The sequence below is a fragment of the Bos grunniens genome, chromosome 25, assembly GCF_055505025.1.
Source record: "Bos grunniens cultivar Pamir isolate PY7600 chromosome 25, Bosgru_T2T1.0, whole genome shotgun sequence".
Classification (NCBI taxonomy): Eukaryota; Metazoa; Chordata; class Mammalia; order Artiodactyla; family Bovidae; genus Bos; species Bos grunniens.
The window spans coordinates 42386172-42408831 of record NC_141189.1 but is presented as its reverse complement, the minus strand read 5'-3'; the positions used below and the strand labels follow the sequence as shown (position 1 = coordinate 42408831).

Genomic DNA, 22660 nt, shown 5'->3' with positions numbered 1-22660 from the left:
GAAGGACCGGAGCGGACCTGCTGCGCTGGGGGCCCTGCGCCCCCGTCATGACCCGCGCGTCCCCTCGCCGCCCCCGAGCATCCCCTCCTCACCGCCGCCCAACCATCCTCACCGCCGCCCGCCGCCCTCCTCGGTCCTCCGGGCCCGCCCCCTCCTCACACCATACTTCACGGCCCCGGCGCCCACGCGGGAGCGGAAGTCCCGCCTCCCGAGGCCACTCCGAGCGCCGATTGGCCCTCCTCTCCGCGCCACGCCCCCTTGTCGAAGAGTGCAGCTTCCGAGGGCGCTGAAGCAAACGGGCCGCTCCGTCCCGTCCGAGGTTTTCGTGGGGGCAGCGGCCGCGACTTTCCCGAGACCCCAGTCTTCCCGCGCCTAGCCGCCTCACCCCGTCTTGGGGACGGCCGCCGTCCTGCTCCGTACGCGGAAGGAGGAGCGTATGCAAACAACCTGGAGCTCCAGGCTCCTGATTGGTGAGCATCTCGGAAGGGGGGCGGGCTCAGAGGCCGAGACCAATGTGCGGGTGGTCCAGTTGCTGTGGGAGGGTTGCTGCAGCGGCGGCCAGTGGCGAAGTGGAGGGCGGGCCGAGGAGCCGTGGTAGCGGGGGGTTGGGTTGCCGGTGAGTCCGCGATGCTCTGTGGGACGCAGCGGGGACGGCGGGGCTGTGACGGACGTGCAGGCGGACCAGTGCTTCCGGGAAAGCGGGCGGCAGAGGGCCAATGGCGACGGCGGGAAGGCGGGGCGCGGCGGCGGCGGGGCGGGGCATCTGCGGGCTTCTCCGCGCGGCCTGGGAAGCGGTGGGGCGGGGCATCTGTGATGGACCTGCGCTCGGGCTAATGGCCGCGGGGAGGGGGCGGGGCATGACCGACGGCGCGGGGGCGGGGCGGCGGCGGGGCGGGGCGCGCGAAGGTCTCGCGGCGAAGTCTGGGAAGCGGGGGCAGGGGCTGGGGGCGCCCGTGGTGCTGAAGGACGTGGCCGCCGGCCAATGGCCGTGGGAAGGGGGATGACGGACGACCAATGGCGGCGCGCGGGGCGGGGCGGGGCGGCGGGGCGGCGGGGCTGAGCGGCGCCTTGCGGGAAGCGGCGGGGCGGCGGCGACGCTGAGGCGAGGAGAGGAGAGGCCCGGCGGGGGCGGTGGAGCAGGTGTGGGCTGGGCGGCCTCGCCGTCCCCTAGCCCCACTCATCCGCGCCGGCGCCCGCAGGTCGGCCGGAGGCCTCCGCCGCCGGGCTCCGCGGCGCCGTGGGAATGCGGGCGAGGCCCGCGCGCGCGTGAGCGACGATGGGCACGCAGGGCAGCCCGGTCAAGAGCTACGACTACCTGCTCAAGTTCCTGCTGGTGGGCGACAGCGACGTGGGCAAGGGCGAGATCCTGGAGAGCCTGCAGGACGGCGCGGCCGAGTCCCCGTACGCCTACAGCAACGGTAAGCCGGCACCTGGCGCCGCCCGGTGACCTGCGTCTGCCTGGCCGCGGGCCGGCGCCGGGCGGGGGCCGGGGATCAGCGCCCTAGCTCCCCGGGGCCCGTCGCGGCCCGCGGCGTCTCTGGGGCGGAGACTTGGTCTCGGGCCTCCGAGGAAGAAGGGCCTTGCTTTGGCCGCGCGGCCGCTCCAGGTGTGCACACCTGGGCGTCCTCAGAGGAAGGCGGTTGGCTCCGGGCTCCGGGCTCCGAGCATCAGCACCTTGTGCAGGAGGAAAACGCGCGCTCCTGACGGGATTAAACGTTCTGTCCACGTTCCCGGACCTGTGGCCCAAACACGGCACGTACGCATCGCTGGCACCTGCCTGGGCTTCTCTCAGCGTCCGCGGTTGACGGGGCAGCGCGGCCCCTCCCAGGCTCTGGCGCTCCTTCCCCGGGACCTTCGTGCTCCCGGCAAGGCTGGCTTTCCTGAGGAATTCTGCTTCTTGGCGTCCTCGTCCTCCACACTCTTTGTGTCTTGGGTTCTTGCGGAGGCTGTTTACTATCCTGTTGGCCTGTGGCGGCTAAGACTGTGGACGCTGCTCCTCCATCCTTTCCTTTCAGAACTGTCAGGGTCGTAGGGCTACCTGGGCTGGCCGGGCCCCCCCTGCTGAGGTCTGTCCCACCTCCCCGAGCACATGCTCCCAGCCTCAGCGAGAGTAGGGCCCTGGGTTCGTTTTAAGGGCAAGAGGGCCAGCGGGAGGCCACCACCGCCACTGCTGGGTGTCTCCAGGCGCGGATGGTGGACTCTTGAGTCACCTTCCCGGAGCCGATGCCCAGGAGGCTGGTGGTGCGTATCCGGCAGATCCCGAGGCCAGGGCGCCATCAGGGCAACAGAGGTTTTCTCGGACGAGACCTCTGCTGCCGAGGGTCCTCCTGCCGGGTGTGGTGAGCACTGGGGACACAGCCACAGGTGGAGAGGGAACCCGCCTCCTTCCTGTGACAGGCGGAGCGCTGCCTGAGGCGTGGAGACGGCAGGGACTCGGACTCCCAGTGGCCTGGGCCAGTGCGGGTCAGCCAGAAACGGTGAAGGAAGCCTCTCGAGGGTTGTCCTCTCGATCCCCGCTCCCTGGGAGCTCAGATTCCTTTCTGCTAACACCCTGCCATGGGGCCAGAGGAAGGGTCCGTGCCTGTGGCAAGACTTGGCTCCTGTGGACCGGCCGCTGGGAGTTGCTGGCACAGAGGCAGCTGGGAGTTGCTGGCACAGAGGCAGCTGGCGGGAGGCGCCGGCGGCCCAGCGTCTTCTCCCCAGGGCTCCACAGACTCCGCTCCGACACTGTCCACACTACTGGGTCCAGTGCTTGGAAGCCTTCTGCCGCCCCTCGGGCCCTGCCCGTTCACAGAGGGCAGTTCCGCCCTTGGCACCCTGGCTCCCACGGTCTTCAGGGTTAGGGGTAGCGGGAAGACACATCGTCGTGACACGCCCATGTCCTGGGAAGCTGGAGAAAAGGCACAGCTCCGTCCTCACTGTCTGCTCCTGGTGTCAGTGCTGCTGAGTGTGTGCCTCCTTTGAACCTGGGGTGTGGGGGAGGGAAGGAAAGAGATGGAGGGACCGGAGGGGCGAGCTGGTTTGAGGGGTGGCCTGCCCGGGGTCTGCCCTGATGGTTATTTCTCTGTTTCTGCGACCCAGTGTGGTGCCGCGTCCCTGGACAGGTCCAGCTGTTTCTGGGGCTGGAGGTTGGTTTCCATCCTCAGTGCCGACCCGGAGCTGTCGTGCTGGGGTGTGCCCCCTGCTGTTTTCTCCGTTGCCTTGTCCCTAGTGTTGGCAGGAGACTTGCGCCTGGGAGGCACAGCAGGCAGCCTGCTATGGCACCCCTGGGCTCATGGTTACCACCCAACCTCTCCCAGTCTCTTCTCTTCCTTTGTGTTTTCCTGGGCACCGCAGTCTGGAGCTAAGTGATTTCGGGGTTGCCTTCCCTCTGTCGGGTGCCGGGTTCTGGGGTGAGAGTGCAGCGGCAAGCCCTTCTCACACTTGTGCTTGCACCCTTGGCTGCATCTCCACCCTGGGCCTGGGCCTGGCTCTTCTCCCCGATGACCACAGTCCTCCACTGCAGCTCTTCATATCTGCGGTGCAGCCCAGGAATTGACCAGGTGCACAGTGGCTGCTCCCTGAAGAGCTGGCCACTTGCCTGGTTTGGGCGTGGGCAGTACTTAGTGCGGGGGACACACCTTTCACAGGGCCCAGGACCACATCAGTTGGGACATCATCCCTCGGTCGCTTGGAGAATGTGGGGAAGATGTCAGTGTCCGGCACCCTGACCTGGAGCGTGCTGCAGAAGGAACGCGGGAGGGAGGGGAGGGGGCGCTGGGCTGACTGTGCTGACCTGGGCGCTCTGGAGAGCACGCTGGAATTGCGTGCGGGTGTCAGAGACCATGCGCAGGTCACTCTCAGGATGGGCAGTTGGACTTCGTCAGTCCTTTGGGAACGAGCTGGGAAATAGAAGTGAATAAAGTGAAGTTGAGCTTCCCAGGTGGCACAGTGGTAAAGAATCCACCTTCCAGGGCAGGAGACACAGATTCGATTCCTGGGTCTGGAAGATCCCCTGAAGGAGGAAGTGACACCGACTCCTGTATTCTTGTCTGGAAATTCAATAGAGAAGGCTGGCGGACTGCAGTCCACGGGGTCACAAAGAGCTGGACTGAGCAACTGGGCATGCAGGAAAGGTGAACTTGAAGTCTTGAGTGTAAGGTGGTAACTGAGGTTTCCCAGTCACGTTCGGGATCTGGTAGTAATGAGCAGGTTCTGGTGTCCGTGGTGGACCATTTTCTTCTGTGGAGGTTGGAATGTCCGGACCCTCGTTGGCTGTGGACATGCGTCCTTCAGAAGCAGGGGGGCGGAAACAACGGTGAGGGAGACTGGCCCCGATGGGGGCGGTGGGCACCACCAGGAGCGCTCAGGGGATGTGCTCACACACGGGGAGGCTGCTCGGCAGGCAGGCTTCCAGGATCTTGGGCGGACTCTGCCTAGTTGAGTCAAGGCGTGCAGAGAGCATGGCAGAGAGGATGCCCGTCCTCAGACGGAAGAGCAGAGCCGGGAAGGCCCGAGCCCTGGGAGTGGGCCGGTTCTCTGCCCACGGCAGGTGCAAAGGAGTCAGTGCCAACCCTGGACACAGGTCTTTGTGCGGCTTAGTTGCTCAGTTGTGTCCGACTCTTTCCAACCCCATGGAGTGTAGTCTGCCAGGCTCCATTGTCCATACTGGAGTGGGTTACCAGCATTTCCTTCCCCGGGGGATCTTCCTGACCCAGGGATTGAACCCGGGTCTCCTGCATTGGCAGGCAGATTCTTTACCACTGAACCACCTGGGAAGCCCCTGGACAGAGATCTTGGCTGGTGATAAACATGTGTTTGTGAGCCCAAAAGGCTACCTGGTGTGTTCTGTGGGTTAGACTGAGCACGGCACCGTGGATCCCCAGTGGGCAGATGTCCTGGGACCAGGGCAGTTCTTGGGGGCATAAGCTGAGCGGACAGCCGGCTGCGCCTTCCCTTCCGGGGTAGCACCTGGTCCGAAGTGGGGAGGGTGCCTGCGGATGAGGGTTGTGCGCACCTCTCTGGGAGGGATGGGGAGGGATGGTGCATGAGATGGGGTGTGCAGGCCTGAGAACGCAGAGACGTCCATCTGAGGGGCACCGAGGTTCCGTGTTCAGGTCCAGAAGCCACTGCGGGGGCCATGGGTGCTGCAGTGTGGCAGCGTTGCTGGCCACCCGCGCCTGCCCTGCGGGCCATGCTGCCCCGGGGCTGTGGTGGCTCAGTGCTCTCCTCCCCGCCGTCTGGCCCCTACCTTCCTGGGTCCGATGTCTGTCCTCAAACTGCCTGATTCTGATCTTCCCACCGATGCAGTTTGGGCGGGAGGTGTGTCCCTGAGCACAGGGCTCAGGTGTGACGTGGCTGCAGAGGCCTGTCAGCTGCGGGTGTGCACGCGTGCATACACACACACCATGGGGCTGTGGTGATTTGACTTGGACCGCGTCAGCAGCACCCACATGCCTTAACAATGGGAGCAACTTGGTCATGCTGTCGTAGTTGGGTGTGTTTTCCTCTCTGGCACTTGGCAACACATAGGCTTCAGGGGGAGGACATGGGAAGACGCTCAGCCCTGAGGTGCAGCGGGATGGGGTGCTCGCCCATGAGCTCAGCACAGCCCAGGTCAGAGGATGCTTGCTTTCCCCCCGGGCGTGCAGCCACTTGTGTCCAGACGTGGACGAGCCCCGCTTCCTGCGAGTGGTAAGGCACCCACCCTGAGGAATTTAAGGGGCACATCTGCAGGAAAGCAAAGCTTTTTTCTTTTTTAAAAAAAAAATAAAAATGAAAAACTTGAAGCAGCCCACAGGTCTGGCAAGGACATATGGAAGTGGTAGGGTGAGATATTGTGGAGCCTTTAAAAATGCTGGTGTGGAGAAATAGTGAATGAACATTCAGTGGTTAGGAAAGCCTTTGTTATCTTGTCAAGGCTGTGTAAGTAAGACAAAGGGCAGAATCATCGGCTGAAACACTCAAGAACGTTAATGGTCACCTTTGAGTTTTGGGATTATCGGTAGGGTGTTGTGTTGTTTTTTTTAAATAACAGAAGTTTTGTGTGTGAAACATGGCTTGCTCTTCGTTGACAGCAGAAAGCTTTTGCTTTGATTTGGTTTCATGTGGTTTTCAAGGTGTTAAGGGAGCCAGCCCATGACCTCCTTGGAGCTGCTCCCCAGCCCGAGTGCCCGTGTGCAAGGGCGTCCGCTCTGTCCCCTTCAGGCCTGTGACGGGCTGCCGCCTGCACCTGTGGTTCCGACCCTGCGCCGCCGGAGAAGGGCAGATCTGCTGTGGTCAGCAGATCAGCGAGTGGCCCTGATCATGGTATGATTCAGGCCCCAGCTGCCCCACCCCGCGTCCCCTCCGGCCCGCTTCTCCTGCCTGAACTTCTGTAAGCGGAGCTGTACGACTTGGCCTCTCTTGTCTTCTCATTTCAACCAGCGGGTTTCCATGTCTGGGTCACCCTGAGGGGTGCTGGTGTGTGGATTCTGACATGTGTCTGGGCGAGTGAGCACGCGTATTTCCGTCAGGGGTGTGGTGAGTGCTGGGGGTGGGCACCGCCCGGCAGCTTTCCAGAGCAGACGTGCAGTTTCTGCCCGACGGGGAGGGCGTGAGGGCTGCGGGCACTCCACACTCACCGTGCTGAGGGCCGCCTCCTGGTAAATCCTCCCAGCAGGCGGGTTTTAGACCCTGTCGAGTTGTTACTAGAAACGGCCTGAGACCACCGCCCCAGTCATCCGTTCCCCCGGGCGCTCCCTGAAACCCCCACCCCGGTCACCCATCCCCTGGGCGCTCCCTGAGACTCCCGCCCCGGTCGCCCGTCCCCTGGGCACTCCCTGAGACCCCCGCCCTGGTCACCCACCGGGCACTCCCTGAGACCCCCGCTGTGGTCAGCCGTCCCCTGAGACCCCGGCCCTGATCTTCCATCCCCCAGACACTCCCTGAGACCCCCACCCCGGTTGCCCGTCCCCTGGGCACTCTCTGAGACCCCCACCCCGGTCACCTGTTCCCAGGGCGCTCCCTGAGACCACTGCCCCGGTCACCCATCCCCCAGCCGCTCCCTGAGACCACCGCCCCGGTCACCCGTCCCCCGGCCACTCCCTGAGACCACCGCCCTGGTCGCCTGTCCTCCGGGCACTCCTTGAGACCTCCACCGTGGTCACCCATTCCCCGGCCGCTCCCTGAGACCACCACCCTGGTCACCCATCCCCTGGGCACTCCCTGAGACCACTGCCGCGGTCGCCTGTCCCCCGGCCGCTCCCTCTGCCGTCACTCGCCATCTTGCCGCTCTGCAGGCGCAGCAGTCAGTCAGATGGGGCTGAGTCCCTGTTCCTTTGCTGTGGACAGAGGGCTGTCCCAGCCCCTCAGGGTCACCTGCGCTCCTCACCAGGTCCCCCTTTCCACTCTGAGAGCCAGGGCAGGGCCCTCCTTCCATCGCATCTGTCAGACTCACTGGCCAGGGGTGCCCGCCTCTGAGGACTTGTGATGACATTGGGCTGGGGAGCCCGGGGTCCTCTCCCTCTTGAGGCCCGGGACCCATCATGTCGGCCAAGCCCTTCGCCCTGTGGGAAGCGTGTCCTCAGGTTCCAGGACTAGGACCACACGGCCCTATGGAAGAGTCTTTGGGTTGTTGGTGTTGGTCGGCTTTTGCAGGCTGGTCAGCGGAGCGCACGTCCGTGTTTCTGCCCCTGCCAGCACTGGGCGGGCGTTCCGCAATTGACATGCTCACACCTGACTCCAGAGATGGTGTTAGGAGGTGGGGCCTTCGGTAGGTGATCTGGTCAGGAGGGCTCCCTCGCCACCTCCGCCCAAGGACATGGTGGGCAGCCACCCCCAAAGATGCTGGATCCCCCGTGCTGAGTGCTCTCCCGGGCTCCAGACAGTGGGGGATAAATGTCTGCTGTCCATGAGTCCCAGACTGTGGAATTGTTTCAGCTCCGAACCGACCACAAAGCACCATGCACGTGTCTGTGGGGCAGGAATCTGGGCCTCGGGGGCTCTGCGCACTCGTGGGCCAGGCCGAAGGCCCGCTGAGCTTGAGTGTTGTCAGCGGTGGTGCCCGGCCTCCGTTCCAGGGCACAGGCCTCTCACCAGGAGCCTCCTGCTTCACGGAGCCGCAGGGCTGTCTGTGCAGTGTGATCGTGGAGTGGCCATCGTCACTGGGCCTTTCTCTGAGGAGCAGAAACCAGGTTTGACCGCCATCACTCTCGGGAGGACTGAGGCCTATGCCTGCCTGTGAGGGCCCGCCACACTGCGGGATACCCTCCTCTGCCCCCCGTGTGCCCTGGAAGGAGGCACACGTGGCAGAGAGAGGCCTTGCTGTCCCCCCCGCCCCCGGGGAGAGGGTGTGCAAGGGCTGGTCAGGTGTGTCAGGAGTACCGCTTGGCCTGGTGCTGCCTGCACTGCCATGTGCGGCCCCCAGCACTTCTGCACGTCTGCCGTTGTTGCTGAACGCTGTTTCTGGTTCCGCAAGGACCTAGGCCTTTTTTGCCTTTGTCTGTCTCTGGGAACTTGGCGATATCTGGTTTTCCCTCCCTAAGGAGTAGCTCTGAGGAGCAGCGGCTGCCTGTCTGGGTTTGGGGCAGCACCCTGACGCTGGGCGTTGGCATCATGTTGGGTCCAGGAGGGGAGCAGGGGTCTGGGGGCCGTGCTGGGAGACCAGCTCCTCCCGTGCAGGGATGGCAGGGTGACAGCAGCCCCTCCATGCCCGGGAGCTGTGCACCCGTGTCAGGCGCAAGAGAAGGCATTGATCAGCAATTTCTCTTTCGTTCTTAACCCAGTCTTCGTCACTTGTTTTTTTCTGTTATGAATTTTTAACAAGTTGTCCTATGGCTTTTCATCTTGTTGGGAAGTGCCTCGGTGGATATACACTAGAGCTGCCGATTCCTCTGTAAAGACTAAAGTTCAGATGGAAGCGGGGCTGGCAGGTTGTTTTGTGGGTGGGGCACCCCTCCTTGGCGGTCCTGCAGACGGGTCTGAGTTTAGCCTGGACCGGTGCATGGGAAATGCCCCCCATCCCCCAGGGGTCAGGCAGGCTGTGCCTGGTGGTCTTGCTCCTGAAAGCTGTTGCTCCCAGGGAGGGCAGAACCCTGGGCTTCTGAACACCCACGGACTTGGTTGGTGCGCAGGCTAAAGCTGAGAACTGATGCTGCTTGTCCCTTTCACCCTGCTGACCTTGTTATTTCCCAGGGCTCGAGCGAAGGTGGGTTTTCTCAAGGTCTTTTGTCCTGCGTCTGTGCCTGCAGGTGTGGGAAATGTGGGTCCCAAGGGAGGATTGCCTGCTGCACTGCGGGGAGAAGGGCCCGAGGGAGGCGAACCCCGCACCAGGCCGTCCTCCACAGGAGGGCCCTGGGGCCGCGGGGGGCTTCTCCTGCTGGCTGGGGCCCCCTGGCCTTCCTCCTGTGTATCCGTGCACGTAGTCCCAGCCCCTGGTGCACTGGCTATCAGGGCCTAAGGGGTGCCCGATAGACTCCCTGATCACCAGGACGTGGGCACCTGCCAGGATGGGACCTGAGCGACCTGCCTCCTCCTCCCAGCCCTGCTCTGAGCACCTCTGGGGAGGGCGGAAGCGTCGGTGCCGGGCAGTTCCTGTTGCATCCCTGCCTCCCGGGCTGTGCGCCTCCCTGCCGGGCGGGTCCCATGGGCCAGGGGACGCGGGGTCCCAGGCGTCGGCCCTCCTGGACAGGTCTCTGCAGCATCCCCTTGACTGTCCTGAAAAGGAGTGGAACTAGTGGATCACCTGCTCTGCCCACACTCGTCGCTACAGCACACACGTCTGTAACGTGAAGCAGGACAAAGGGGCGCGGGCGAAATCGTAAGGTGGTTGTGGCCGAGTGAGTCAGTGCCTGGGGACAGCCATGCGACGCTGAGAAGGTGACGGTAAAAATGGACCTGGTGACGGTGTCACTGTGCATGACGCGATTATTTTTGAGATGGTGAACAGTTCTTGTTCAGATTCTGAACAAGCAACGGACGTATATGATTCATAAAGTGGAAACATCCTTGTGAAATGTCGGACCCTACGCGATGTTAAGGTGGGGTCTCAGCTGTGAACACCCGGCCGCAGCGGGGGCGCGGGGTAGAAGTCGACGCTCAGGCTGCAGTTCCTGGCTCAGGGCTGCGCGTGGTGGCTGGGGCCTGGCGGAGTGAGGCATGCAGAAGGCCACCGCGTCAGGTGAACTGTGCCCCCTCAGAAGCCCCGGGGAGCAGCAGGCAGACGTCCCGTGAGCCCCCAGGAGAGAGGGGCTGGCCGTTTAGGAGCCGCAGAGCTGAAGCCTGGGCAGCCAGGGGCCAATGGGGACACAGCCGGCCTGCTCTGGCCCCCAGCGGCCTCCTGAGCCCTGTGTCCATTGGAGGAGTGTCTGCAGTCCCAGGCCCCTGGCCAGGTCCTGTGGGGACTCCTCCCCGTGTGTGAGGTGCCCTTGCCCTGCCTCTGTGTGCGCTGGGCAGTCGCCTTGTCAGCTGGGACTGGTGGTGTTCTGTGCCGACCAGGTGTTACATGCATCCCATGAAGCTGCTGGTCCTCGAGGATGGGCGGGGGACTGAAGTTCTGCTGGGACAGGTCCTGAGGCCACAGAGGGGGTCCGGGCTGGGAAGCCGTGAGGTCTGGCGCTGTCCGTGCAGGAGGCGCTGCCTCTGCGGGTGGGCCTCCCTTTGCACTCAAGTGTCTGGGTTTTCTGAGTCTGTTACGCACACTGTACGTTTCTGCCCAGGTTTGGCGGGTGGGTGGGTGAGCGGCAGGGTGAGCTTGAAGAGCACACTTGAGATGTATTTTAACCACGCTGTGTGGTTCGTGGGATCTTAGTTCCCCGAGGGATATGGGACCCCGCCCCTGCATGCAAACACAGCGTCCTAGCCCCTGGGCCGCCAGGGAAGTCCCTCCTTGAGGTGGTTTAGAACCTCCGAGGGAGTGTGTCAGTCTGCCGGCTTCCTGTGTCTTCTGCAGAGCTGGGCCCCTGGCCATTTTCAGCTGGACCCCGCTGTCTGCCCTGAGGATCCTCCGGCCCTGGGGCGGGCTCCTGGGTGGGAGTCCCACTGGTTCCCGTCCGTGGGCCGTCTGGCCCAGCCGCTGTGCGTGGAGGCGGTGCTGCAGGGAAGGTGGAGCTGGTCCCTCTGCGGTGCCTGTGCCCAGCTCTGCGAGCCTGTCCGCACAGGGCCCTCTGTGGCATCTGGCAGCGCTTTGAGCAGAGGCCCTGAAGGCTGGGTGCTGGCCGTCCTCTTTGGAGTTGAAGTCCTGAGTAAGGAGTTGGGCGGGCTCAGGCGGGGGGTGGGCGAGGTGCCCGTGTGCACTGCCCCAGGGCCACAGAGGCTGGCGTGCTCCCCAGTGGCTCCCTGTGCCCTGCTTCCTCCTGGGCCCTCCCTGGGTGCCCGCTCCTCCCTGCAACTCCAGGCTGGCCCCCCGGGCCCTGGTCCACTGGCCACAGTCCTTTCGTGGGGGCGGCCTCGGGGTGGGTCCCCATGGCCAGCACCCGCTGGGCTGAGCACCCACAGAGGTGACTGGAGCGTGGGCCGTGGGCGTCTGTGGCCTTCCCGGGATCGCTGTGTCCAGCACTGTCTTCATAGGGTCTGGCTCACGCAGCCGGAGAGCCCGGACCCTCTAAGGTGTCCAGGGCCAAATCTGAGCTCCCCGTTTGACAGAGAATTCCAGGAGTTCCCACCTAAAAAAGTGGGTTGTCGGCAGACAGTTGAGGGGAGGTGAATGCACAGGAAAGACGGTGGAGACACCCGAGTTCTGTGTTTCTTTAGCTCGAGAGTGCGTGTGGAAGAATCTTCTCTTCCGTCTTGAAAAAAATTGTGGCTAAATATAGGCCACGTAAAATTTATCATTTTAAGTCTTTTAGGTGTACAGTTCAGTCGCCCTCCCAGCACCTCCAGAGCTTTTCCACTTTCCCAGCTGGGACTCCCCGCTGAGCACCTCTTCCCCCGCACCTCCGGTCCTAGGCGGCCTCTCTCCGTCCAGTCTCCGTCTGAGGCTCACGCTCCAGGGACCTCGCAGAAGGGGTCAGGCAGTGCTTGTCTTGTGTCCGGCTCGTTTTACTGAGTGTTCATTCCCGTTACAGCATGTGTCAGACTCTCCTTCCTCTCTGAGGTGGGATGATACTCTGTTGTACAGGTGGACCGCATTTTGCTGATTCATTCTTTCATCTTTAGAGACTGGGGTTGTGTCCGTCCTTTAGCTGTCGTGAATAATGCTGCCGTAAGCATGCGTGTGCGACACGTACATGTTGGATGGATGTTCTGGATTCCTTGGCCACTCTGAGTTTAATTCTGAGGGAGCGCCGTGCTGTCCCCCCTGGTGGCGCCATCTTCCAGCCCCACCAGCAGTGCTCACGGGTTCCAGTTCCTCTGCATCCTCACCAACACTGCTTGTTTTCTGCTTTTTTGATAATAACTATCTGATGGGTGTGATGCGGTGTCTCATACGGCTTTGATCTGCATTTCCCTAGTTCATGTGATTATTAGCTATTTGCATATCTTCTTTGGAGAAACATCTCTTTAAGTCTTTGGTCCACTTTTTAACTGGATTCTTTTTGTTGAGTTTTAAGATTTCTTTATATTTTCTGAATACTGGTCCTTTTTCAGATACGTGATTTGCAAGTATTTATCATGTCCCATTTTGTGGATTACGTTTTCCTTCTGATGAGTGTCTTGATGGGTGGGAGCCAGGCTTTGACATGTGGCCAGCAGTGAGTGGGGTGGAAGGCCCTCGGGCCCTTTGTGCAGCGCTGTGGTGGAGTCTGCCCACGTGCAGAGTCTGCATGGAAAATGCCCATTTCCAAGCCTCCCTGGAACAGGTGTCGTGAACAGTCGAGAACCTGGATGCCTAAGGCTCCAGGGAGGAGGACAAAGGACCCAGCTTTTCGGACACCAGTTGAAGATCTTGGTGTACGGCGATGCATCCATCACTGTCCCTGCCCCTGCCAGGGACGGGACTTATTTAGCTTTTTCCGCATGAAAGTATGAGAAAGTAATAAACAGGGAACTGCTGTATAACATCAGAAACTAAATTCAGTATGTTATAATAACGTATGACGGAGAAGAATCTGAAAAAGAATAGATAAACGTATAAAACTGAATCGCTTTGCGGTATAGCTGAAGCAATTGTAATTCAACTATACTTCAATTTTTAAAGTATTCAAAAAATGAAAAGTAAAGACGTGGCCAGCAGAGGTTCTTTGAGAGCTTTCCAGAGAAGAAGCATTTTAGATGCCGCTTTGTCATTAACAGTGCTCCAGGCACACTCCAATTGTCAGCACCTGGGTGGTGGGTGAGCCCAGGAGCTCAGAAACCCATTAGCTCTGGGCAGCGTGTGACGTGGCCAGCGCTGAGGCCAACCAGCCTCCCTTTGGCTGGCGCGTTGGCACCCCCTTGGGCCCCTGGGATGACAGGAGCCACTGGGCTCCCCAGCTGCAGCCCTGTCTCCTCTGGGCCGCAGAGGCCGGGTCCTGGTCAGGCGAGTCTCTCACCCGCGCTCTGCTTCATCGCAGGGATAGACTACAAGACAACCACCATCCTGCTGGACGGCCGGCGGGTCAAGCTGGAGCTCTGGTGAGTCGGGCTGCGCGCCGAGACGCCTGGGCGGGGGCTGCTGTGCTTCCCTTGTTGCCGGGGCCAGGGAGCGGGGTGAAGTCAGTCGGGTCCTTAAGGAAACCACCAGTACAGCAGCCGTGTAGACACGGGACCGCATGTGACGCAGAGACCAGAAGGTCAGGGCTGCCTGTCCTGGCAGAGCCTGGCTCCCTTTTGCCCATAAAGACGTGTTTCCAGGGGGCCCCGGCCCTTCCCTCCTTGCCACTACCAGATTCCACATTGAGGGCGTTTGGAGACCCTCGCAGTTGATGTGACTTCCCCCGCACTTGAGTTCTCCAGCCCCACAGGGCAGTCTTCTGGAGTGTCCAGGCCAAGGAGGTCTGCAGGGCGCATGCAGAGCGGGAGGGGCGGGGTCCTTCATGCAGGTGGGCTCCCATGGGTCGCATCCCCCCACTTTGTTTCAGGGACACCTCGGGCCAGGGCCGGTTCTGCACCATCTTCAGGTCCTACTCGCGGGGCGCACAGGTAAGACCTGCACGGCCATCCTCCATGGGGTCTGCAGGGCTGTGGCACCCTGTGCAGGGCGCGGCAGCTGTGGGCTCGGGGCCAGCTGGCTGGACAGAGGGCTGAGCCCTGTGGGAAGGGCTGCTGCAGATGCCAGAGGGCGGACACGGGTTGTTGTGGTGGGCCTGCAGGGAGGAGCTCCGAGGCTGGGCTGTGTGCAGTGCGGGGGCTCCTGGGGCCCTGCTCATCCCTGTTTGTCCTGGGCATCTCCTGGTGGCCTGTGTGCCAGCCGTCAGTGTGAGATTTGAGGCTGCACGGAGGGAAGCAGCAGTTGTGTGAATAGACCAGCTGCCCACTCGCTGCCTTCACGAGGGGACTGGCTTCAGGGGACCTGTGGGGGGCCCAGGCTCTGACCAGGTGGGGCGTGCCCCCCGATGGTGGACTGGACAGTGCAGGCTGAGCCTCCTCTGCTTGGTGAGCAGGAGCTGACACGTTTGCAGGTGCCTCTCAGGAGCGTCCGGAGCGCCGCTCCCTGCTGCGGCTGGGCGTGTGGTGGATAGCCCCATGGCGGGGCTCCTGGCTGTGCAGGCCTCCACCAAGGTGCGAGCGAGGGTGCTGCTGCCGACCTGCTTAGCCTGGCGGTCCCATCTGGAGCTGCTGCTCCCAGACGGTCAGAGCCGGCAGCCCGCAGACTGGCTGGCACCAGCGCAGACACAAGGGTGCGGGGGCCTCCCCACAGCCCAGGACCGCGGGAGAGCGCGGGCGCCCAGGAGACCTCTTCTGTGGGGGGGTCTGACGGGGAGTCTACTCATGCACGGGGGAACGGGTGTTGGGCCTGAGACCACAGGCTTCCTGACGAGGTCTTTGTTCTTCCCGCTGCTTTTGAATGTTTCCCAATTTTTACGATGCACCCATTGCTACTCTTTCAATAAAACAGGAAATGAGGGGGGGGGGTGGGTGGTTACCTCGGTTTGTGGGGATAGGGCGATCGGGGAACAGCAGGGAGCCCCGGGGCCCCGCATGCAGGCCAGCTCCTCTGGGACGGGCGCAGGCAGGTCGGCTGAGGGCTCACCTGCGGGGACCTGGGGAGGGAGCGCGTTCCGTGCCCACTTCTCTGCAGGGCAACGGGCGTGGACGTGTCACTCATGCTGACTGTGCTAGTTCCGGAGGCTTCTGTTGCTTCTGGGCTGGAGGAACCAGTCGTGGATCCTGAGTGTGTCTCCGGCCCGGGTGGCGGGTGGGGGTGGGTCTCCAGCTGGGAAGCTGACCTCAGGTCTCCTGCCTGGTCGATGCCCCACGCTGGCTGCAGCGTGGCCCGTGGGGCCCGGGGTGCGATCAGCAGCTGCTCCTCCCCAGGTCCTGTCTGTCCTGTCGCCCTCCTGCCCTGGTGCAGTCCCCGGAGGCCTCACAGGCACCCGGGCCCCACAGCCGCCGACGCAGCCCTGGCTGCACTCATGTGTCTCTTCCTGGGAGGCCCTCTCTGTCTCAGGTCTCCTGACTTGTGACCCTTGTTTCCGTTGCTGAGGTCTGAGGTGGCCACTTGTGGCCCAGGCGGCCAGCGCTCCCTGCGTGGGGGACCGTGGTCCCCTGTGCCAGTTCCCATGGGCTGGGCGTGTGGGGGGAGCCGGGGACGGCAGCGTCCTGTTGAGCTGGGGCTTGGGATCAGCTGGGTTAGCACCAAGGGGAGCTCAGCCAGGCGCTGGTCTCCTGGAGACAGGTGAGTGGTCTGGGCACATGCGCCCTTCCAGCAAGTGCCAAGTAGGACACCAGCCTGGGTGGGGTGTATGCAGTTCGTCTGCTCCCCTCGTCCGCGCGGTTGTTTCTGGGCAGAGCTGTGCTCGCGCCGTGGGGCGTGGGCAGGGGCGTTCAGCCACAGCCTGTGGTTCCTTGGCCGCTGTACCACAACCGCGTGACTCAGCCCACACTCACTGGTAAAAGCCGCCCTCCAACCTTGGTCAGGTGGTGATTGCACAAGTGTGTGTTTGTCCAAACTCATTGAACAGGTCACACCTGAAATGCCTACGTTTTTTGGTGTGTAAGCTCAATAAACTACCTTGGCAACAAGGGTGCACACGCCCACCCACACCTGGGAGGTTTTCTCTCGCAGCTCGAGTCACCCGTGTGTGCTCAGAGGCTCGCTGCCGATGTTTGTAACAAAATGAGGTGTGTCACCTGTGACCCAGCAGCCGCGCCCGCTGACCAGCCTGGTGCAAGAGCGTGGCTGCTGTGGGGAAGGGCCCTGGTGTGCTGGGCGGTTTGCACCAGGACCCTCTGTGGGTTAGGAGATGCCTGTGGGCGCCTGAAAGACAGCAGCAGGTAACTGGGGCGGGGGCAGGACCAGAGCCTCTGTCTCTACCATGGAGGCTTACTCAGTTTTAAGAAGCTGAGCCAAAGTTAAGAGAAAAGGGGAGAATACAGTAAGAATGTCTTTGCCACTCCTGTGGCTCTCTGAGGTCACAGCTGACTTGGGGGTCCTTTGGAGGGGTCCTGGTGACCAGGAACCTCATTTGGGGTCTCAAGGAAGCCACCTGTGCTCAGTCCCAAGTGTCTTTCCGCCAAGTCTCTGGTCCCTTTGGTCCCTGCCCACAGTTTGGCCGTCTCGCTGTCCTTCGTCCTGTGACCTTTCTGTCATTAGCCTGACCTGGCGGACACGGGTGGCGGTGGTAGGCAGAGACTGGCGCCAGCTAGGAGACCAGCCAGAGGCTCTTCAACAGCCTTGGGGTGCACTTGAGCCTGAACCCAAGAGATGGGCTTCTCTCCGTTTGCTCGAGCTTTTAAACGTTACGGGTCCCCTCTTCTTCCCCACCTGCCTGCACTGGCTTGGTGGGTCTGTGCGATTGGCTGGGGCCCGCTCAAGCTGCCGGTGAGGTGAGCTGTCCGTGAGATGCGCCTTGTGGGACCTGGGTCCCTGACCAGGGCTGGAGCCTAGGCCCCCTGCGTTGGGAGACTGAGGTCCTGGACCACCAGGGGGGCGCCTCTGGAGTTTCATATATGGAATCTCCTGGAATGGGCAGGTGGACTGAGTGGGAAGCCATCATCAAAGCTCCGCTGGGGGAGGATGTCTGCGGATTCCCGTTCATGATGAAGATGACACTTAGGATGGATTAGTGCTGACGGAGTTACAAGGAGACAGAAGCGTGGAGATGGGGGTCTTGCTGCAGATCTGGTAGTGCTGACCTTGCCCTTGCATGGCAGGAAACCAAAGCAGAGTGTTTGCTCACAGCCGGCCAAGACCCCTTGAGTCAGGTTGGGTGAGACCTTCGGCAAGAACCGGTGGGACTTGGAAATAGCGTGCACTGTGCATCGGGTGGCTTGGCAACCAGGACCACCCAGAGGCGCCCCGGGAGTAGGGTGTGGTGGTGGAAGCGCCACTGCTCCCGGTGCTCCCTGAGCACGGTCCGCTCAGGCTCTGGAGCACGGCAGTCAGCTTCTGATGCTTTAACAAGCCAGGACGAAATCACTGAAAATGTCCTGTTGGCATCTGGCTTAACGGACACGCCGGTTTCAGGGCTCCAGCCGGCGGCCATCGGGAGCACTCCCAGTACTGCTGCCTCACCCTGCTGGCCGCCGGGAGCTCAGGTCAGGCTGGTCGGAGCTCAGGGCAGCTGTGCCCACAGCAGCGTGGAGTTCAGCCTTTGGCCGTGGTCAGCACGTGGGCCCCCACAGCCTCAGCAGTCCTCGGGCTGTGTGGCCAGTGTGCCAGGCCCAGCTCTGGCCTTTGCTGGTCGGCCTCAGTGGCTGCTGGCTCACCTCCACCTCAGCAGTTACGCTGCAGACTGGCACGACCAGGCCTTTTGTTGCATGGCAGCCCCTGCCTCTCGCCCTGGTGTGGCTCCAGGCCAGATGGGGGCCTGACAGCCCCAGAGGAGGTGTCCCCCTCCTGAAGGACCCCGGAGGTCACGCGTCCGTGCTCCCTCTGACCAGGGCTGCACCCAGCCTGGACGGGGCTGTCAGTGAAGACTCAGTCACATGCCGAAAGGCTCAAGTGCTACTCTTAATTTGCAGTGAGGCACAGAAATGTAACGAGCAGAGCATTTTTAAGATACCCTTGTTGCTGTTAATTGAAAGTATAATTTGCTGGAGTGGAAAGAAAAAGACCAAAATGAAAATTTCTTTCCCTCCCCAGCTTCTTGGTCACTTTGGAGCACTGCTTTATTAACATGATGTACTAATGTAGATCCCTTTTTATATTATGTGTAAAATGTAACATTGATAGGTTAATAAAGATGCTTGAATCAAAAAATAAACATCACACAGGAAGCGTAAGCAAGGAAATAAGTCCCCGTCCAGCCCTTCCACGGGTGGTCACGTCTGTGGAAGCCTGTTCTGTGTGGCGTGTTTGTATTTCTGTTCTCTAAAACTGCCCGTGTATGGCATCGGGTCCGTGTTTGTCCCCTCGATGTCTGTGGTGCCCATGAGCAGCGTGGGTGAGCGCAAGTGCACCCTGCCTTCGTCGCCTGCCCGCCTGGGGGCCTGGGGACCGCATGTTTAGTTTGTTGATGTTTGTTTTATGAGCAGTTCTGTGTTGAGTATCTGTAAAGACTCGACGCGGATGGCCCAGCCCTTGGTCCATGTGCCTTTTGGTGGACTCTGTCATCCCCCCACAGCGGGCGGCTCCCCTCCAGGCCCAGCGTGTCCCCTGCAGGCAGCTCCGCCCTGCCCTGCACAGGCTTTCCATCCCCCACCCCACCCCAGCCGGGGTGAAAGCGGTCTCCACCTGCTCCTTAGCAGGACCTCATCTGCCAGAATTCGAAGCACAGTTTCAAGGGGAAAGGCTTCAGAATTCCTCATTTTGAGATGGAGGGTGCCCTCCATCACAGCTACACTCTCCCCTTCCTGGTGTGTGACGGAGACGTGGGCTAGATGAAGGCTACTCCCTGCACAGGGAGGGCGTGAGCCATGCTGGTGGGTGGGTTCTCACAGAGCCTGTTTCGGGGTGGAACATGAGGCCAGAGACAGGGGTGACCCCGGGGCCCTGAGGCTCATGAGAGGTTGCCACCAGGCAGGCGGAGTAGCAGTCTCCGAGGGCTGTGGTAGGGAAGTCCCTGCAGCAGAGCCTCTGTGCGGAGGTCTTGGGGCAGCTGCTCCCGGACTCACGTCCCCTGCAAGTGTGGGTGGGACCGCTCAGAAACACTTCTGTTCAGCACCCCCTGGTTCCCCAGGAAGAGTGCCCCACACCACAGTCCTGTGCGCCTGCCGTTCTCAGGTGGAGTGACTGTTAGACGACGTAGGGTAGCACGTGTGCTTGAGGAAAGATATGGAAAAACTACAGTTCTATCCCAGCAGATTCCCCACGTGGAGGGAGGCAGTACCGAACCCTTGAGGTCCCTGACAGTCAGATGGCCCCCAGCCAGACGGTGGACAGGGCATGCCATGGTGAGGAGACAGGTCGGGCTAGCTGAGCCCTGTGCACAGAGCCCCCCTTAAATGCAGGAGGAAGGTTCAGAGCTCATTTTCCACATCGCCGCCTGTTGGGTGAACTGCGTGTCCACCTGACAGCTTGGCTGGTGCCTGAGCGCCCCGGCCCTGCCCGTATGGGGACGGAGGGCTACGGGGCAGAGCCTGAACAAGACCCCGTCATCCGTGGGAACCTGGACCTCGTAAGACCCTCACTTGCCTTGCAGGGAATCCTGCTGGTGTATGACATCACCAACCGCTGGTCCTTCGACGGCATTGACCGGTGGATCAAAGAGATCGACGAGGTAGGTGTACTCCCCCAGACCCCCTTCCAGGGCCACACCCATCCCTGGCATGTGGGCCGACATCCCCCTCTTGCAAAGGGAGCCTCTGTGGCCCCCACTTGCAGCGCCTCCCATGCCCAGGTTCTGTGCGTCCCCAGCCGCTGGCCGCTGGCTGCAATGGCACCACGGGTTGGGGTTCTGGGCCCCCAGGGGCCCCTCAGCACGGAATCGATGGAGGGCCGCCCTGCGAGCTGGGGGCTGGGGGTGGGTGCAGAGGGGCATCCTGCCACTGCACGTCTGCTGAGTCCTGCACACCTCCTAGCACGCACCCGGAGTCCCCCGGATCCTGGTGGGGAACCGGCTGCATCTAGCCTTCAAGCGGCAAGTCCCAACAGAGCAGGCGCGCGCCTACGCGGAGAAGAACTGCATGACCTTCTTCGAGGTCAGCCCGCTGTGCAACTTCAACGTCATTGAGTCCTTCACTGAGCTGTCCCGCATCGTGCTCATGCGGCATGGCATGGAGAAGATCTGGAGGCCCAACAGAGGTGAGGCGCGGGCGGGGCCCGGCTGCGGGGGCGGGGCCTGCAGGGGAGGGGCGGGGCCTGCAGGGGAGGGGCGGCTGCGGACTGACCTGTCCGACGCCAGTCAGAGGACAGGTTCCAGGCCCCAGTCCCACCAGAGCAGAGCTAACGAGGTGGCAGGGAGGCTCGGTTCCCACCCAGGGTTATGGGCTTGGATGTCTAGCCGCCGAGCCTTGCGGGGTGGGGAGGAGACAGGGGCGGGGTGCCCAGTGGCTGCTCTGGGCTTGCCTGGTGGGGGGTGGGGGTTGTTCCCCTTCAGCAGCCCTGGGGGCTTTGCGCACCGCCCCTCCCAGTCCCCAGGCCCCTGCTCTGTCTCTTGTGCTCATCTGATGGCGAGGTTGTCAGTTGCCACCAAGACCCCCCCCTTACCTCCCCACGACCTGACCCCTCATCATCTGACACCCCCGCCCCCCGCCCCCGCAGTGTTCAGTCTGCAGGACCTCTGCTGCCGGGCCATCGTTTCTTGCACCCCCGTGCACCTCATCGACAAGCTCCCGCTGCCCGTCACCATCAAGAGCCACCTCAAGTCCTTCTCAATGGCCAATGGCATGAACGCCGTCATGATGCACGGGCGCTCCTACTCGCTGGCCAGTGGGGCTGGGGGTGGCGGCAGCAAGGGCAACAGTCTCAAGCGGTCCAAGTCCATCCGGCCACCGCAGAGCCCCCCCCAGAACTGCTCGCGCAGCAACTGCAAGATCTCCTAGCCACGGGAGGGTCAGCCTGGGAATGCTCCTGGCGGGCTCTGGGCCCTGTGCTATGTGCCGGGGACTTTGGCCACATAGCCCCTCCTGGGAGGCATGGGGGACGCACCTGGTAGGCTAGTGGTCTCGGCCAGACCAGCTGCACAGGACAGCGGGGACCATGCTGTGCAGATGGTGGTGGAGCACGCCGGGACCCCAAGGAGCGGCTGAGAAGGGCCCCGAGGAGGCTGTGCCTGGTGATGGCCTGAGGACTGGGGCTAGGCCCCTTCTTATTTATGTAACACACGGTTGTACATTTTTAAAGGACCAGCAGGGAAGCCTCTGTGCAGCCACGCGGTGAGCGCACAGCTGAGGGGGTGAGCCTGGGAGCATGGGGAGGGTGGTGAGGCTGAGACCAGAAGGGAGCCACCATCCTTCACATGGGGTGTGGCTGCGGGGGCCAGCGAGGGTCACGGGGACCCCCAGCTGCACTGTCAGCCTCTGAGCACGGTGATTGGCGCACCTGCCCCGGGACGCTAGGCTGCAGCTCCCAGGGCGCCCACCAGCCCTCCTGGAGGACACCCTGTGAGCCCCAAGCCGCGGGGTCAGGGCCGGGGTGATGCGCAGGTCTCAGGTTTCTTGGGAAAGGAAGTGGGCACACCCCCACATCCCTCCCCCGCGCCCTCTCCCCACTCGGGGGCTGACAGCCTTGGGATTCTGTACCTTCAGTTCCATTTGTACCTGTTGCCACGCGAAGTTGGCTCAGCTTCTCTCCTAGTTGAGGACACAGCTGTTTGTAGGCAGGCAGTACTCGCTGGGCCTTGAGGCCAGGGTAGGTCTGGACCGAGCCAGTCCCACTTGCCCTGGAGTTTCTAGACCCTACTCTGGTCAGCTTCAGTTTCCTGGCCTTGGGTGGGATCCCATAGCTGCTCCTCACCCAGACTCACCCCTCTGTGAGGTCACACGTCACAATGTGAGGTGACACGTCACAAGAGCCTTCCTCACCCATTTCTTCGTGGTGGACACTGAGCCCCTCCTCGAGGACCCACCAGCCAGCCTGAGCTGGAGGCCTGGCTTCCTTCCGTCCGCCTGGCTGGTGACGTGGCCACAGGTCACACTGGTGCTCAACTCTACCTCCTGCCTGTGGGCCCCTCCCTGGCCTGTGACCCCTTGATCAGGACTTATGTGGTGGGTGCCCCGGGGGCTGCTGTCCTGGGAGGTGAGGTGGGGGGAGCCGCAGCATCTGTGGCCAGGCGCCCGGCTGCCAGCAGGGCCTGCAGAGGAGGCCACCCATCCCGGCTGCCGGCGGGCGCCCCTTTGGACTGTGTGGAGGGAACGGACGGGCCTGCGTTCACCGTGTCAACACTACCCTTTGCTGCTGTCCACACCTGCACCATTCCTGGGCTTGTCTTGGGACGGTTTTTTCTTCTTTGTTCAGTAAACATAATTCAGCTCTGGTCTCTGGGCTGCGTTGGGAGAGAATGAAGGTCTGGCTCTCATGGGCTGGGCTGGCTGGCAGATGGCACTGCAGACGGCTGCTTTGTCCTGCTCAGTCTTCCGCACCTGGAGTGTCTCCTGGTGGTGTTTGCACCAGACCAGGCTCTTAGGACCCTGCCTCTCAAGTCAACAGGTCAGACACGGGGTGGCAGGATGTTTTCCCGTTGGTCTCAGAGTGGGCGGTCCGGCCCCTGGGCCCTGATCTGCCCCTGCCCATGAGGAG

The 22660-nt window shown here is 62.2% G+C and overlaps 1 protein-coding gene across 4 annotated transcripts; it reads left to right on the top strand.

Annotated features, from left to right (window-relative positions):
• Window positions 1-260: 260 nt before the first annotated feature.
• Window positions 261-22398, top strand: RAB40C (RAB40C, member RAS oncogene family). 4 transcript variants are annotated; one of them, XM_086376581.1, is made up of 7 exons: window positions 261-470; window positions 1200-1418; window positions 13452-13512; window positions 13959-14019; window positions 19623-19700; window positions 20002-20224; window positions 20684-22398. In XM_086376581.1, the coding sequence occupies exons 2-7, from the start codon at window positions 1277-1279 to the stop codon at window positions 20962-20964; spliced, it is 846 nt and encodes a 281-aa protein (XP_086232707.1). In that variant the 5' UTR covers window positions 261-470; window positions 1200-1276; the 3' UTR covers window positions 20965-22398. The 4 variants fall into 4 exon arrangements, with proteins under 4 accessions (XP_086232707.1, XP_086232709.1, XP_086232708.1 ...); XM_086376582.1 differs by lacking the exon at window positions 261-470 and adding an exon at window positions 493-616; XM_086376583.1 differs by lacking the exon at window positions 1200-1418.
• Window positions 22399-22660: the final 262 nt, after the last annotated feature.